The following is a 15,046-nucleotide window of genomic DNA, read 5'->3' as shown; positions in this document are numbered from 1 at the left end:
AAGGTATTTCTTTTCTTTAAAAACAAACAAAAACAAAACTAAAGTTTCTCTGGAAGAATAGAGTCTCCTAGCTTAGCTCTCCACTGAAAGCCAAAATACAGAGAAGCAGCAACCACCAGAGTATATTTGGGGAGAGAAGAGAGCTTGGGGGTTTAGGTCTATGGCTTGTGTTATACAGCTCAGACTAGATGATCACAATAGTCCCTTCTGGCCTTGGAATTATGAATCTAGGAGACAAAATAGCAAGCTTTTTCATTTAAGCCTTTTCCAACCAGCCTTGTTGAATTCTGAGCACCTCTCTGGCTCCACTTCTCAATGCTGACTAGGTGTCAAATGAACGCGTCTGGGTGAGCTGCCTGGGTCAGCATGGCAAAGATTCTGGAATCATTTCAACCACAGGAAGAAGCCCCAAGTAAACTGAGCCAATCCCGCTAGTCAGGTCTGAATGTGACAGGTTCCACCTTGAAATCAGAATCCTTTGATGCTCCTCTGGCCCCTGTAGAACAGACTGCAAAGAGCAGGAGCAATATCTTACACTTTGAAATGTATAAAATTGTAAACGACAATAAATAAATAAATAAATAGACTTTGTATCTATTTGAATACTTTCACCCCCTCTCCAAAGTTTTTATTTACATCGTTTGATGTATACATTTGTCCACTACATAGAATCTATTACTTGCCCTGACTTTTTTAAGACTAAATTACAGGTTACTCCTGATAAGTCTTCTTCAGCCTACCATTGATACTGCAAACTGTTTAGGGCAGGGATCTTGTCTTTACATGTTTGCACAGAGCACAGCACAATGGGGCCTTGATCCTGGATGGGCCACTATAATCCAAATACTTAATAACAAGAGTAATAACATTCACTGTTATGGAACGGTTGTACTGGCAAAGTGTCAGGCCCCCGTGCTGCTCAGTTATTTGATTTCCCCTAACAGGTAAAAGGCCCACCATGTTTTAATTTCCTGAGAGCCTTCCTTTGCCTTGTAAGAGAAACAACTGCCTCACACACGATAAATAGCTTTAAAGAAATGTTCAGACACAGAATACATTTTCCCTCCATTCACAGTGACATTGTTTGGCTTCTGCATCACCCATTCCTAAGACCTTGGGCGAACCTGTGAACTTAATTAAAGAATGGCATTCTATCTGAAATCTGTATTATTTAACACAGAGACTTAAATTAACACAGCATTAAGAACATGAGTTTAATCCCACAGTCATAAAAATGAGTTATAATTTTTACTGCAACCTTAACTCTGCCCCCTTGTGCGCTTGAGTTACAATAAGGTTCACCATAAAAAGCCCACCTAGCACTGAGCGAAAGGCGGCAACGAAACGGATAGTCGCCGACGTCCGTGGCAACACTGATGTGTCACCTCACGCATTACACGCATCCGAGAGCTGTGAGCAACCGAGGGTCACACATAGGGTAAAAATCAGCAGGTACAAACCCAGTTAATTCCTGACAAGGGTAAAAGCGATGGGGTACCAAACGAGGTGTGGGAAGCGGGGTTGTTTTGGAGGCCGGGGCGGAGAGAGGTCACAGAGATGCAGGGCTGGAAGGGACCTCGGGAAGCCACCCAGTCCAGCTCCTGTGCCCGGGGAGCCTCAGGAGGGAAGATGAATGTGTCACTTTAGCAGAAAGCTCAGACAAGGGCAGCAGAGGGCAAACAGGAGCCCTGACACCCCACGGGACACGGGCGGACGGCCCTGGGGCACCCTCAGCTACCAGGCGGGGCTCGGAGGCGGAACAGCTCCCAGCTCGGGCACGGTGCAAGGCCAGGCTGAGCTCGCAGCTCGGACCGGAGCCAGCCGCCCCCGTCCCTCGCTCAGCCCCGGGAACGCTGCGCTGGGCCAGGCTCTATGGGGAGGGGATGGGCCCGGGGGAAGGACCCGCTGCCGTGTCCGGGGTGCCAGCCCCGCTCGCTCCCTCCCTCCAGCCCCTGCCCGGCCTCTGCTGGCGGGGGGGGGGGTCATAAGCAGCCCTCCAACTCCCAGTACAACAGAATAGACCCCCCCAGCGACACAGCCCCACCGCGGGCACCGCCCCCCCCCCGGTACCGACCCCCCCCATGCTCCGGCCCACAGCTACTCCCCCCCATCCCGGGGTCCCGACCCCCCACTACCGCCGCACCCCACTACCGGCCCCCCCATGCTCCGGCCCACAGCTACTCCCCCCCATCCCGGGGTCCCGGCCCCCGACCCCTCACTACCGACCCCCGGTACCGACCCCCCCATGCTCCGGCCCACAGCTACTCCCCCCCATCCCCAGGTCCCAGCCCCCGACCCCCCACTACCGACCCCCGGTACCGGCCCCCCCATGCTCCGGCCCACAGCTACTCCCCCCCATCCCGGGGTCCCGACCCCCCACTACCGCCGCACCCCACTACCGGCCCCCCCATGCTCCGGCCTACAGCTACTCCCCCCCATCCCGGGGTCCCGACCCCCCACTACCGCCGCCCCCCGGTACCGACCCCCCCATGCTCCGGCCCACAGCTACTCCCCCCCATCCCGGGGTCCCGGCCCCCGACCCCCCACTACCGACCCCCGGTACCGGCCCCCCCATGCTCCGGCCCACAGCTACTCCCCCCCATCCCGGGGTCCCGACCCCCAACCGCCGCCCCCCGGTACCGACCCCCCCATGCTCCGGCCCCAAGCTGCTGCCCCCCCATCCCTGGGACCTGGCCCCCCCGCTACCTCCGCCCCCATCCCGGTGCCCCAGCCCCCGCCCCCGCCCCACGCTGCAGCCCCCGCCCCTCCACGCGCGGCCCGCGGCTCCCCGCACCTGGCAGCGGCTCCGCTCCCTCCAGCTCAGACCATCTTAGCCCTCGTGGGGGAGAAACTCCGCCCACCGGCCTCCCATTGGCTGCTTAGCGCTGCCGCTCACACTCATGCAAATGACGAGCGACCGAGACGGCGCTGATTGGATGCCGAGAGAGCCACCTCTTGATTACGACAGAGCTGAACAGGGAGGCCCCGGGCCCCGCAGGCCGTCAGCGCCCCCTACGGCAGCGCTCACGTCCCGCACTGTCCGGCATTGACCCCCCCTCCCCCCAGCATCTTCCCTGCCTGGAGCCCCCCCCCCCTCCCGGCTGGTGCCCATCCCCTCCCCCCAGCATCTTCCCTGCCTGGAGCCCCCCCCCCTCCCGGCTGGTGCCCATCCCCTCCCCCCAGCATCTTCCCTGCCTGGAGCCCCCCCCCCCCTCCCGGCTGGTGCCCATCCCCTCCCCCCAGCATCTTCCCTGCCTGGAGCACCCCCCCCCGCCCCCGGCTGGTGCCCATCCCCTCCCCCCAGCATCTTCCCTGCCTGGAGCCCCCCCCCTCCCGGCTGGTGCCCATCCCCTCCCCCCAGCATCTTCCCTGCCTGGAGCACCCCCCCCTCCCGGCTGATGCCCATCCCCTCCCCCCAGCATCTTCCCTGCCTGGAGCCCCCCCCCCTCCCGGCTGGTGCCCATCCCCTCCCCCCAGCATCTTCCCTGCCTGGAGCCCCCCCCCCCCTCCCGGCTGGTGCCCATCCCCTCCCCCCAGCATCTTCCCTGCCTGGAGCACCCCCCCCGCCCCCGGCTGGTGCCCATCCCCTCCCCCCAGCATCTTCCCTGCCTGGAGCCCCCCCCTCCCGGCTGGTGCCCATCCCCTCCCCCCCAGCATCTTCCCTGCCTGGAGCCCCCCCCCCTGCTCCCGGCTGGTGCCCACCCCCTCCCCCCCCAGCATCTTCCCTGCCTGGGGACCCAGAGCCCCCCCCCCGCTCCCGGCTGGTGCCCATCCCCTCCCCCCAGCATCTTCCCTGCCTGGAGCCTCCCCCCCGCCCCCGGCTGGTGCCCATCCCCTCCCCCCCCCAGCATCTTCCCTGCCTGGAGCCCCCCCCCTCCCGGCTGGTGCCCATCCCCTCCCCCCCAGCATCTTCCCTGCCTGGAGCCCCCCCCCCTCCCGGCTGGTGCCCATCCCCTCCCCCCCAGCATCTTCCCTGCCTGGAGCCCCCCCCCCTGCTCCCGGCTGGTGCCCATCCCCTCCCCCCCCAGCATCTTCCCTGCCTGGGGACCCAGAGCCCCCCCCCCCGCTCCCGGCTGGTGCCCATCCCCTCCCCCCCAGCATCTTCCCTGCCTGGAGCCCCCCGCCCCTGCTCCCGGCTGGTGCCCATCCCCTCCCCCCCAGCATCTTCCCTGCCTGGAGCCCCCCCCCCGCTCCCGGCTGGTGCCCATCCCCTCCCCCCAGCATCTTCCCTGCCTGGAGCCCCCCCCCCGGCTCCCGGCTGGTGCCCATCCCCTCCCCCCCAGCATCTTCCCTGCCTGGGGACCCAGAGCCCCCCCCCTCCCGGCTGGTGCCCATCCCCTCCCCCCCAGCATCTTCCCTGCCTGGAGCCCCCCCGCTCCCGGCTGGTGCCCATCCCCTCCCCCCCAGCATCTTCCCTGCCTGGAGCCCCCCCCCGCCCCCCTGCTCCCGGCTGGTGCCCATCCCCTCCCCCCCCCCCAGCATCTTCCCTGTCTGGAGCCCCCCTCCGCCCCCCCGCTCCCGGCTGGTGCCCATCCCCTCCCCCCCCAGCATCTTCCCTGCCTGGGGACCCAGCGCCCAGCCATCCTCCCCCCAGGCACTGTGACCCCCCCATCCCTGCCCCAGAGCCCGCCCCCCGCCAGCTGCGCCGTGCCCCGCTCACCCCGGCGCTGCCCGGCTCCCTCCCGGCTGCAGCAGGAGCAGAGGTGGAGCCGCCCCCCCCCCGCGGCGTCCCATCGCCCTAGTAACCTGATGCCAAGCTCCGGGCCGAACCATCCGGGCCTCAGCCAGCCCCGGGCCGGGCCTCCCGCACGGGGCTGAGGCTGCGGTGGGGCCCCGGCCCTGGCCTGCGGGACCGGCCCTAGGCCTGTGTTTGGCGGAGGCAGAGAGGGGCAGGCGGCTCGGTGGGAGCCCGTGGAGGGGCGCCCCCCCCGCCGGCCGGGGCAGATGGTGCAGTCCGGGAAGATGGCAGATGGATACATTGTGGCAGGTAAATGTGTCCGTTTCTCCTGTTCCCGGGCGCGGCGCGGCTCCCGGCCCCGGCTCGGGGCGGCTTTAACAGCAGCTTCCCGGCTCCCCCCCAGCACAGGCCGCACGGGGAGGCCCCAGGGGCTGCAGCCTCTGCCCTGTGGGCCTGATTCGCCTCCTTCCGACTCCGGATTGAAGCCGGTGTAACGGAAGAGCAGCAGGCTGGGGTTACTCAGTACATCACCGGACTGAAGACATCGGGGCTCAGCAGCAACCGGGCAGGGCAGGGCAGGAGCGGGGGAAAACTTTCCTAAACAAACCCCAAGCTCAGCTGGTTTCAGATTCCCTAAGGGGCCGGAGGGCCCGGTCCGGATACCCTGGGGGTGATGGCTGAGGTACAGCTACCTAGAGCGCTAGCTGCATGGGTGGATCCAACGTTTGTGCCCAGCTTGCTGAGCTTCAGAAAACTTGTAATTGAAGGTAGGGTAAGCCTGGGGACTTGGGTGTCAAGCGTGAAATGGTGGAGTTGAGTTTTGTCTTTGTTTAAATTGGACTTTCAGGGGAGCATTGGCCTGAAATGACCAGATGAAATTCAGTAAAGAAGGATTTCAGAGTAACAGCCGTGTTAGTCTGTATCCGCAAAAAGAACAGGAGGACTTGTGGCACCTTAGAGACTAACCAATTTATTTGAGCAGAAGCTTTCGTGAGCTACAGCTCACGTCATCGGATGCATTCAGTGGAAAATACAGTGGGGAGATTTATATACACAGAGAACATGAAACCATGGGTGTTACCATACACACTGTAAGGAGAGTGATCAGGTAAGGTGAGCTATTACCAGCAGGAGAGCGGAGGGGGGGGACGGGTGACCTTTTGTAGTGATAATCAAGGTGGGCCATTTCCAGCAGTAAAGGAGGACAAAGTATTTCACTTAGGAAGGAAAAATCAAAGACAAAATGGAGAATAACTGGCTAGGCAGTATTACCGCAGAAAAGGATCTGGGGTTTTAATGGATCACAAGTTGAATATGAGGCAACAGTGTGATGCAGTTGCAAAAAAGGCTAATATAATTCTGTGGTGAATTGACAGGTGTGTTGTATGTAAGACATGAGCGGTAATTGTCCTTTTCTGCTCAGCACTGGTGAGGCCTCAGCTGAAGTAATGTGTCCAGTTCTGGGCACTACACTTAAAGAAAGTTGTGGACAAATTTGAGAGGGGGAACCTGATAAATAGTCTTCAGATACATTAAGGACTGTTAATAAAGAGGAGTGTGGTCAATTTTTCTTCATGTCCACTTCATGTAGGACAAGACGTAATCGGCGTAATCTGCAGCAACGGAAATTTAGGTTAGATATTAGGAAAAACTTCGTAACTCTCAGGATAGTTAAGCTCTGGAACAGGCTTCCAAGGTAGGTTGTGGAATCCGCATCACTGAATGTTTTTAAGAACAGGTTAGGTATGTCAGGGATGGTCTGCAAATACTTGGTCCTGTCTCAGCACAGTGGGCTGGGGTGGATGATCTCTCCAGGTCCCTTCCAATCTACATTTCTACGATTCTATGATGCAAAGCAGTGAGAGCTAAACTGAGAGCAATACTTTAATGAACCCCCCTGTGACTCACATCTCTGATTTTTCCCACCAGTAGGAGAGGCTTTTTCTTTCCCACTTAGGTTCATGGTGGCTCTTTAATACTAACGTGAGAGTGTGGGAGTTGCACCCCACGGGATTCAGAACCGGTAACTGTGCTTCACTTTAAACATGAGAGTGGTGCCTATGATGTCAATGGAGGTCAACAATGAGCCCTCCTTATCTGGGACTGAAAACAGTTCAGCTGTTAACGTAGACAGCCTCAAACTGTTTCCAACACTCATTACAGAAGTTGTGATAGATGCTATTAGCTGCAGCTGCATAGGCCATTTGCTTGCGTTTTCCTCCTGTCGGTTGAGCTCTGGTGCAGCTCCAGTGTGGCAGGAAGATGAGGACAGATTAGATGCTGTCCTGTTAATGTCTGTGTCATTCAGCCATATTCAAGGAAAGATGACACAGCCAGGGTTGCCAACTCTTATGATTTTTCACAAGCCTTGCAATATTCGATGTTTGTCTGAAAGCCCCAGATCCTAGATTATGTGATTACATGAAAATCTAACCTTTAATTTTTATTTAAAGTAGGTTTCTAGCCCTGATGGTAGTGGAGAAAAGCTTGAAAATGCGAACCCTGAAAGCTTAATATTCTCACCTCCACCCCACATTTATTATTTTTAAAAACTCCTGAGGCTTAAAAATTCTTGAGGTTGGCAATACTACAATACAGTCACTAAAATGTTAGCGGTCACTGTCAGCCTGTCTATCCCAGTGCTTTCACCATTGTTACCCGAGCAATATGGGTGGGATTTGGGAAATCTGAATAAAATTGCTCCTGGAAGCAAGGTTTATGTGGAATGAAGGACCTAGAGCCCACCTTCTGCCAAGGCTGTTAAACATGGATTGCTCATGTCTATGATAGCAGTCAAAATTTTAGCAATCCAGTTTCTGTGGGCTCAGTCAGGACTCTTTGACATCTAAAGTTGACATACATTAATTATACTCTTAGAAAGCTCAGTCTCCAGGAAGAGTAAGACATCCAGAAAAATCTCTTAATTATTCTTTTAAAATTATGTTTAATCCTGCAGGAAGCTGCCACTTTGGACATTTTATGTTGTACAGGGCCCTGTGTCCCTCGGTGGCGGTAAGCAATTTAAAAATAAAATGTATTTATTATTATTTTTGATAGTCTTATCTTCTAGACTTGGATACCAGTAATGCCGTTCCCACCTGAACACATGATAATCATATGACTTTCAAAGCACTTGTAAGGTACGTTCTTGTAGTTTCTTTAAAACTGCCTAACTTCACAATAATTCTTGTTAAATTAACCAAAAATAGTCCCAGGAATCTACATTTCACAAAAGAGTTTCCAGAAGAGGAAGTTTGGAATGGAGATTTTCCTGAAAGCACAGTTCTCTTCTCAGGTGCATATAGCTGGCAACAATTCTCTTGGGCTTTGTCTACACTATGGAGGTAAGTCAACCTAGGTTACACAACGTAGCTGGAGTCGATGTAGCTTAGGTTGACTTACTGTGGTTTCTACACCATGTGGCATCAACGGGATGCGCTCTCCCATTGACCTCCGCTACTCTTCCCGTTCAAGTGGCGTACTGGAGTCAACAGGAGAGTGATCTGCCGTCAATTTAGCGGGTCTTCACTAGACCCGCTAAATCGACCCCCAGTGCATTGATTGCCACAGCATCAATCCCCGGTAAGTGTAGCCATGCCCTTGGACAGCAATCCTTCCTACCTGCATAGATCTCCCCTTGATGTCACGGGCAGGGAGAGCAGAGTGCAGACAGCAGACGAGAATTTTGCCCAGTATTTCTAGTAATAAGGCGAGTTGCCATCCAGCAGCAACAGTGGCTGCTGCCTTCTGACAGCTAAGTCAGAGTGCATCTACACAGGGAGTGAGGGGTGTGATTGCCAGCGGGAGGAGACATGCTCACGCTAGCTCTCATTGAGCTAGTGCACGGAGATGTAGAATGTAGCTGCAGCGGTACGATCCGTGGGACAGGCTGGCCATCACAAGCCCATGCCCCTCAGAGACCCTAGGTACATGCTCTGGGCTCGTGCAGCAGCCAAAGCTACCTTCTGTTTTCAGCGCACTCGTTCAATGAGGGCTAGCACAAGAATGTCTCCTCCAGCTGGGAATCACACCCCGCGCGCCAAGTGCAGACGTATCCTAACTTGCTTGTCACTCCAGTGCACTATCACTCAAGGAATTAGGTCTCATGCAAGAGGACTGCACCAAGTGATCTCTCATCTGTCTAATTGTATTGCCCCCATTTCTGCAATCTCTCAGACGGCCAGGCATCACTTCGTTTGTGCTCACAGTCCCCCAGTGATCTAGGGAAATGTTATCGTTCCTGTTTCTAGATAGGGAACTAAGGCTCAGAAAAATTGAGTGACCTCCCCAAGGCCATGCAGGGAGTCTGTGGTAGAACTGGGAAATGAACTCCAGCTGCTGGCGTTCCAGTTCTTTGCCATAGCTGTAGGATCATCTCTTACGGTATTGCTCATCTTCCCTCTTCAGAAACTCTTCATTAAAACCAGAGGATGTTATTAGCCTGTGGAACATTCAGGAGAATCCTGTCCTGAGTGGAGTAAGGCAGCTTTACTTTAAACAGTATGAGCATGTTGTTTTTCTGATCTGAAGCAGTGTTTTGTTGTTTGTTGTTTATATTGTGGTAATGCTCACTCCAGCTGACACTTTGGGCTTGGTGATGTGCAAACACAAAGGAAGATAAAGTGCCTGTCCTAAAGGGCTTAGAAAAGTCTGTCTTCCTCCAGCACTGGCATGGTGTAGGGCTACTGTAAGTAGCCCCATGCTGGCCCCCCTCACAAGCCCCAGCACAGAGAGCATGCTGGGAAGTCTCTGTGGCACATGGTGCTGTGGAGATTCTGGGCTGCTCTGGACTGTGGATCCTCCCATAAAGTAACGCATCCCTGTGGCTGCTCGTTTACTTCATTGGTTGTTTTGATCTCTGGAGGAACCCAGGATCCCAAGGGTATTTTACAACTGTCTTGTTCTCCCTGGCCCGTGTTGCACCTTCTGTGACATGCCTCCAGGAGGTGCAGCACAGAATCTCAACTGTTGGTTCTGGTGCTAGACTAGTGGGCAACCGTTCCTATAACACCCTCTACCCTCCCTCGGTATTCTCTCATGGGTTTATACTGAGCTCATCCCTCAAGTCCTCAACCATCAGTGTTCAACCCAAAAGGAATGGAGCATCACCCAGTGCACTTGAGTGACCTCTGGCGGTTGCTCACAGCTGTGCTGACTGGCTCCAGAGAATCATGTCCAGCTCTCTGCATCTGGAAGGGAAAGAGAGTTGCGTTAACACAGAGCCTTTGAGGGTGGAGGATATTCCAATAAAACATTTTTTATAATCAGCTTATAATTTGGATAGTAAATCTGTGCTTTTTTAAAGGCTTTGGAGTGTTCTCATGCCAGTTTTAAGATAACAGGTTCTGAGCATGCATTTTTCTGAAATGAGTTTTATTTTCTAGATGAACATTTGCCATAGCAGATGCCTAGAGGAAGAGGTGACCTTCTAAGCAGCAAGATGAGTGAATGGCAAAGGATTTTTGTGCAAAATCTGACTGTTCCTCCACACTCCCAAAGGAGACGACATCTCCCGAGGGAATCAATGGCATTTCAGTGTGTCCTGAAGTATGTTGAGGGGAATTTAATTAAGCAGGTAAAGAAATATTCTGTCTGCCTTGTGGGAGTGTAGCTTTCATACCCTTCTCTTGTTGACATTCTCTCCTTTGAGTAGAGTTCTAATATTTAAAATTCCACAGTGACTACTGAGATTTAGGCTGGATCCAAGAAGTGTGTGGAAGGTCCTTTCACCCTGTCTTCTGCAGACTGGCACAATTTTCCAGGTGCATTCTGTGGCATTTTCACTTTTTCCTGGGTATTAGGTATTGGCCATTCTTGGAGGCAGGTTTCTGGATCTGATCAGGCAAATCCTGTGTTGTCAGCAATGTAAAGTCTCGTGCAAATTAATGTAATTTTTTGGGGGACTTTCGATATGAGAGAACAACTCCTCTCTGACCAACAGTCCAGGATCTTCGGAGTAATATAATTGATTGCAAACACTTACACTCGCACCATGTTAAGGAACAATGGATCTCTCTGGGTGCATCCCTTTGTGGGCTCTAGCCCTTGAAGACACAATCTCATCTCTACACTAATTGAATAACAAAGCTTCAAGAGAAACAAATTCTTAACATGAGTTGTAGGGCAGTTCTATCCCACTTAATTCATAAGAGCAGTTCTTACTCGTTTGAGCTGCTCTGTTGAAGTCAGTGGTACTTTCACCTGAGCAGGGGATGTAGGATGGACACTTCAAAGTGAATGGCCTCATGGTGTGTTTTCTCAGCAAGCGCATCCATATATTTGAGTTCACTGAGCTCAGAAAAGGAACTAAAGTTTTGTTCTCTTTATGTACCTCATGAGAAAAAATGCTCAGACATGCATTTGTATCAATGGATTATAGTTTAGAAAGTCAAACTGTTAAAAAATTCAAGAATCAGTGTTAGCATCACAACAAACTGTGTTTTCTCTCTTGTTCATATGCCATTTGGATTTGGTTAAGACTCAGCTTTCCCCAAGCCAAGAGAAAACACAGGTGGAGAAAACCAGGAGGATTTCAGGTTCTGAAAGGTAGAAGAACTAGTCACAAAAATTTTCTTTGTTATTCTTATCTGCTAATTTGAAGAGAATTTTTGTTCTGGGAGCTGGAAAGTTCAGCTAGGTGGATCTGTAGTGATAGTGGAAATTTTAAGCAGATTTACCACTGTCCTGCCTTTCTGAGGATTTACAAGAGGATTTTAGAACTTGGTTGGTGCATTTTAATGTAGGTTTATATTTTAACCAGTAAATGGAGTTGGAGATCTTGTACTAAGATTCTAATAGAGTAACATTCAGTGGTTTCAGGGACTGGGCCACTAAATAAATAATATCACATTTGGTAATATCTTTCCACTGTCCTTAAGCTGACAGCAATATTGGATGTGAAAGGAGACTGATAGCTAAAAATGCTTAATTTTAACTATGCTAAAAAGATTACCTACTTTTATTGTTAATATTTTTTGATAAGTTCTTGGCCTCAGATTTGTACAGCTCATTGTGTTACTGTGAAGAACAGCTGTTTTGATTCCAGGCCCAAGGTACCACAGGGTGAGATTTCCAAAACCAAGTAAGGGAAGTAGCCACACTTCTAGTAACATTAATGGGAGTTGTGTCCCTGGGTTTAGAGCTGAAAATCTCAGCCAAGTTTCACACGCTGATTTTGAACTCTGATGAGAACTTTCATATCTCTAGGAGACATGTCTGTAGACTAGCAGTTTCCAAACTCTATTCTATTGGTTCATGTACCACATTTCTTAAAAACTTGTTGTGAGGTGAATGGATGGGATGCCAAACTCACATACCATACCACCAATGGTACATGTCCCACAGTTTGGGAACCTCTGCTCTAGACATTCATTGTTTTAACATTTGTTTAACTCCATCACTGTTTTTATTAAATTATTATGCATTTACACAATTTCCAAATATATTTTTAAATCCCTCTGATTTTAAAGAGATTCTCCAGTGCAGGCCTTTTCAGCACTACAGCCACTGTCTTGGTAACAGGAAAAGAATGTATTATTACTCTTTAGCTGTGAGGCATGCTACAGTTATTTGTTCATGATCAATGACAGTAAAATAATCAAACACTGACCTCAGAAGCTCTCAGAAAAAAACCCTTTAAGTAAAATTCACTTTTGAAATTCAAGTCCGAAAGAGGCTCCAGTTCACAGAATAGGTCTTGGAGGGAGCAATTTCAAAACCAGATATTCCCTCCTGCTCCCCAAAAACATCCCCTTGGGAAAACGTCACTTGTGGTCTGTTCTTCACTCTGCAATAAGGGATGGAGCACTGAATAAATTGCTTCATTCCCTCTGAGGCATCTGGCACGGGCCAATGTTAGAAGACAGGACACTGGGCTAGATTGACCATTGATCTGACCCAGTATGGCTGTTCGTACGTTCTTATAAATATAAAGAACTACAAGAGTTTTGGAGAATACTAGTGAGCCAAAAAATTGTGGAACTATTCCAAATAAAATGGTTACTGGTTAAGCATGATAGGTACCCAATATAATTTGTGTTTTTTGGGGATGAGGAGAGGGGAGTTTAAAATCATTCAACAATTTTTTGTATGATTTTATTTAACTCTGTGGATTGTTTGCAAAGTTTTCTGTGATGACTTGATTCACTTGCTGTATAAACTTTCTTGGTTAATTATAATTAACCAGAAAAACCATATGGTATTGTTTCTATTCCATGACTGGATGAGCATCCAAGCACTTCTGACATGAATACTCACAAATCCAGTTTTGAGATTTGTATTCTGTAAAATTTTGTGCCAGTAAAACTGGATCACGACTTCTCCTTTTTAAAATCCCTGCTTAAAACGTATTTCTGCTGTGATGTCCCAAGGCCAGATCACTCCCATCTGGCATTTTGGTTAGGCAAATGATCAGCTGTGACTCCTGCTCAACTCTTAATTTTCGTATCTCAGCCTCCTATTCATCTGCACTGTACTTGTCTGCCTGCCATGTAGATTGGAAGTAATCTGGGGAAGGATCAGTCATTATTATATGTCAGTACTGTACCCAGCACATTGGGACCCTTATCATTGATTTGGGTTCCTAGAGGCTATAGTATTACAAATAATAAATCATAACAATAATCAGGAAATGCAGAAGAGACATGAATGTGACTGAATTTTTTTAAATGAGTGCTTCAGTCCAAGTGTCTCTGGAAAATGTTTTACATAATTTGCCCACTACTCACATGTGTTAAACAAGTGGATGCTTAAAATTTACATGCATAAAGGTTTGCTTGCCAGTCTTGGGATTTCTCACTGCTGGGAAAAGAGTCACCTTCTGTTGTAGGATGACCTCAGCATCTGAGTTCATAGCTAGCTATTCCTTGGTGTATCAGTACACAGCATCTTGCAGGGTGAGACGACCGGGCATAGCGAAGCCCTGTTTGTCTGAACGTGAGGGCACATCACTAAGTTGATGGGTTGTACAGTTTGAGCTATTGGACTGTAACGGTCAGAAGAAAATGTCTTTTTTTCTCTCCGTTTTGACTACACTCAGAGTTATCTACTAACTATTGTTTAGAACCATTTTTATAAGATCAAAGTTCTTAATCTGCCAGACACATTTCAATGCTGCTGCAATCAGAAACTCTTAAAGCTCCTACTTAGGGTGTTTATTCTTCTATTCCAGAGAGTGCTAGAAGGCTTGTCAGAGGTTGAATACCAGCTTCGCCTGTCCCTCTTTGACATCACATATCATCATTTCTTTGGGAGAACATGGAAAAGTACCACAAGACCTCTCAAAGTTGTGCCAGGACAGCCAAGCAAAGTGGTTTTCAATGAGGTAGGACAAGAGCAGAGAACACAGCTCATCTGAGAATGCTAACACCCAGTGAGTGGACAGGGAGATTTTCCTGGATGAACATAGGTATTTTGCTATATGAGATGCACAGTGTTTCAGCCATAAGGCAAGCAAAGAGTAACCCACTCAGCACAGCTCCAGCAATCGCTGTAAGTGCGGCATGACCCTCCAACAGGGCTTGTCTGCTTACTACAGGAGTGTGATTTCTAAAGCGTGCTGATGTGTTGTGCTGGAATTGATCTGTGTAGATCCTGCTGGTGTGTGCTAAATGTTCCATAGTGCACTTTAAACGGAGAGCTGTAACAGCACTATGCAAAATAGAAATCACAGCTCTAGTGCATGTGACTCCGCTGAATAGACAAGACCTAATTCTTGCAAAGCGGAGATGCCCTTTTGGTTCACATGGTGGAATCTGTTTGCACGTCCGGTACTGTGATGTGCAGGCTGCCTCACCAAGAGATCTGGCGCTGTGCTGGTCACATTGGACAGAGGCCAGTGTGGGTACAATCGCTTTGCAAGAGCAGCCATGTGTTTCACAGAGTGAGCCTGACGTTGCTGTCCTGAGCTGGTTTATTTGCACATTAATATAGACAGACAAAAGAGAACGGGGAGCCCGTTCAGTTACAGTCCATCTGTATCTATGGAAATCTACTGTTTGCTGAATACCCGGAGTTGCAACAGCTGGACACTTTTTAGCATTAACAAGAGTCAAGTGAACATGGAGATAAATACATGACATACAAGTGATGTAAAGAATTCAGAGACACAGGCATCTGGCCCATTTCATACTGTAGATAAAATACCATGCATACCAATGGACCTGCATAAATAATGATTAATAACGATGTATCCACGGCTCTTACGCTCCTGATTGTCAGAATATAAAGGGTTCTTTTTCTGTCATAAATCATGCGGACATCGCCTGATATTGTAACCTCAAAGAGCTCCTCTAAATAGTAACATAAATCTGATGGATGCTCTTGAGACTGTAATGCAAGAGCTCTTCTTTACTTCAGAACATAAACCCC

At 50.6% G+C, this 15,046-nt stretch overlaps 2 protein-coding genes across 13 annotated transcripts in view; one reads left to right on the top strand and one right to left on the bottom strand.

Annotated features, from left to right (window-relative positions):
- The window catches only part of KCNAB2 (potassium voltage-gated channel subfamily A regulatory beta subunit 2), a 113,278-nt gene extending 108,234 nt beyond the window's left edge, over window positions 1–5,044 (bottom strand). For 2 of the 6 annotated variants that reach the window (XM_073316252.2, XM_073316258.2), the window contains exon 1: window positions 2,795–2,967. The gene's annotated coding sequence lies outside the window, so the exon portion shown is untranslated. Of the gene's footprint in view, window positions 1–2,794; window positions 2,968–4,660; window positions 4,715–4,746 lie in introns of those variants that run through there. The other 4 variants (XM_073316259.2, XM_073316260.2, XM_073316253.2 and 1 more) reach the window with 3 other exon arrangements.
- Window positions 4,688–15,046, top strand: part of NPHP4 (nephrocystin 4) — a 101,122-nt gene continuing 90,763 nt past the window's right edge. For 4 of the 7 annotated variants that reach the window (XM_073316236.1, XM_073316235.1, XM_073316233.1 and 1 more), the window contains exons 1-4: window positions 4,688–4,987; window positions 7,736–7,818; window positions 10,063–10,253; window positions 13,848–14,000. In XM_073316236.1, coding sequence (XP_073172337.1) covers window positions 10,083–10,253; window positions 13,848–14,000 — 324 coding nt within the window. In that variant the 5' untranslated portion in view covers window positions 4,688–4,987; window positions 7,736–7,818; window positions 10,063–10,082. The remainder of the gene's footprint in view (window positions 4,988–7,735; window positions 7,819–10,062; window positions 10,254–13,847; window positions 14,001–15,046) is intronic. The other 3 variants (XM_073316232.1, XM_073316237.1, XM_073316238.1) reach the window with 3 other exon arrangements.

Source organism: Lepidochelys kempii, chromosome 18 (assembly GCF_965140285.1).
Source record: "Lepidochelys kempii isolate rLepKem1 chromosome 18, rLepKem1.hap1, whole genome shotgun sequence".
NCBI classification, from domain to species: domain Eukaryota; kingdom Metazoa; phylum Chordata; order Testudines; family Cheloniidae; genus Lepidochelys; species Lepidochelys kempii.
This window is presented reverse-complemented; position numbering and strand designations above follow the sequence as displayed.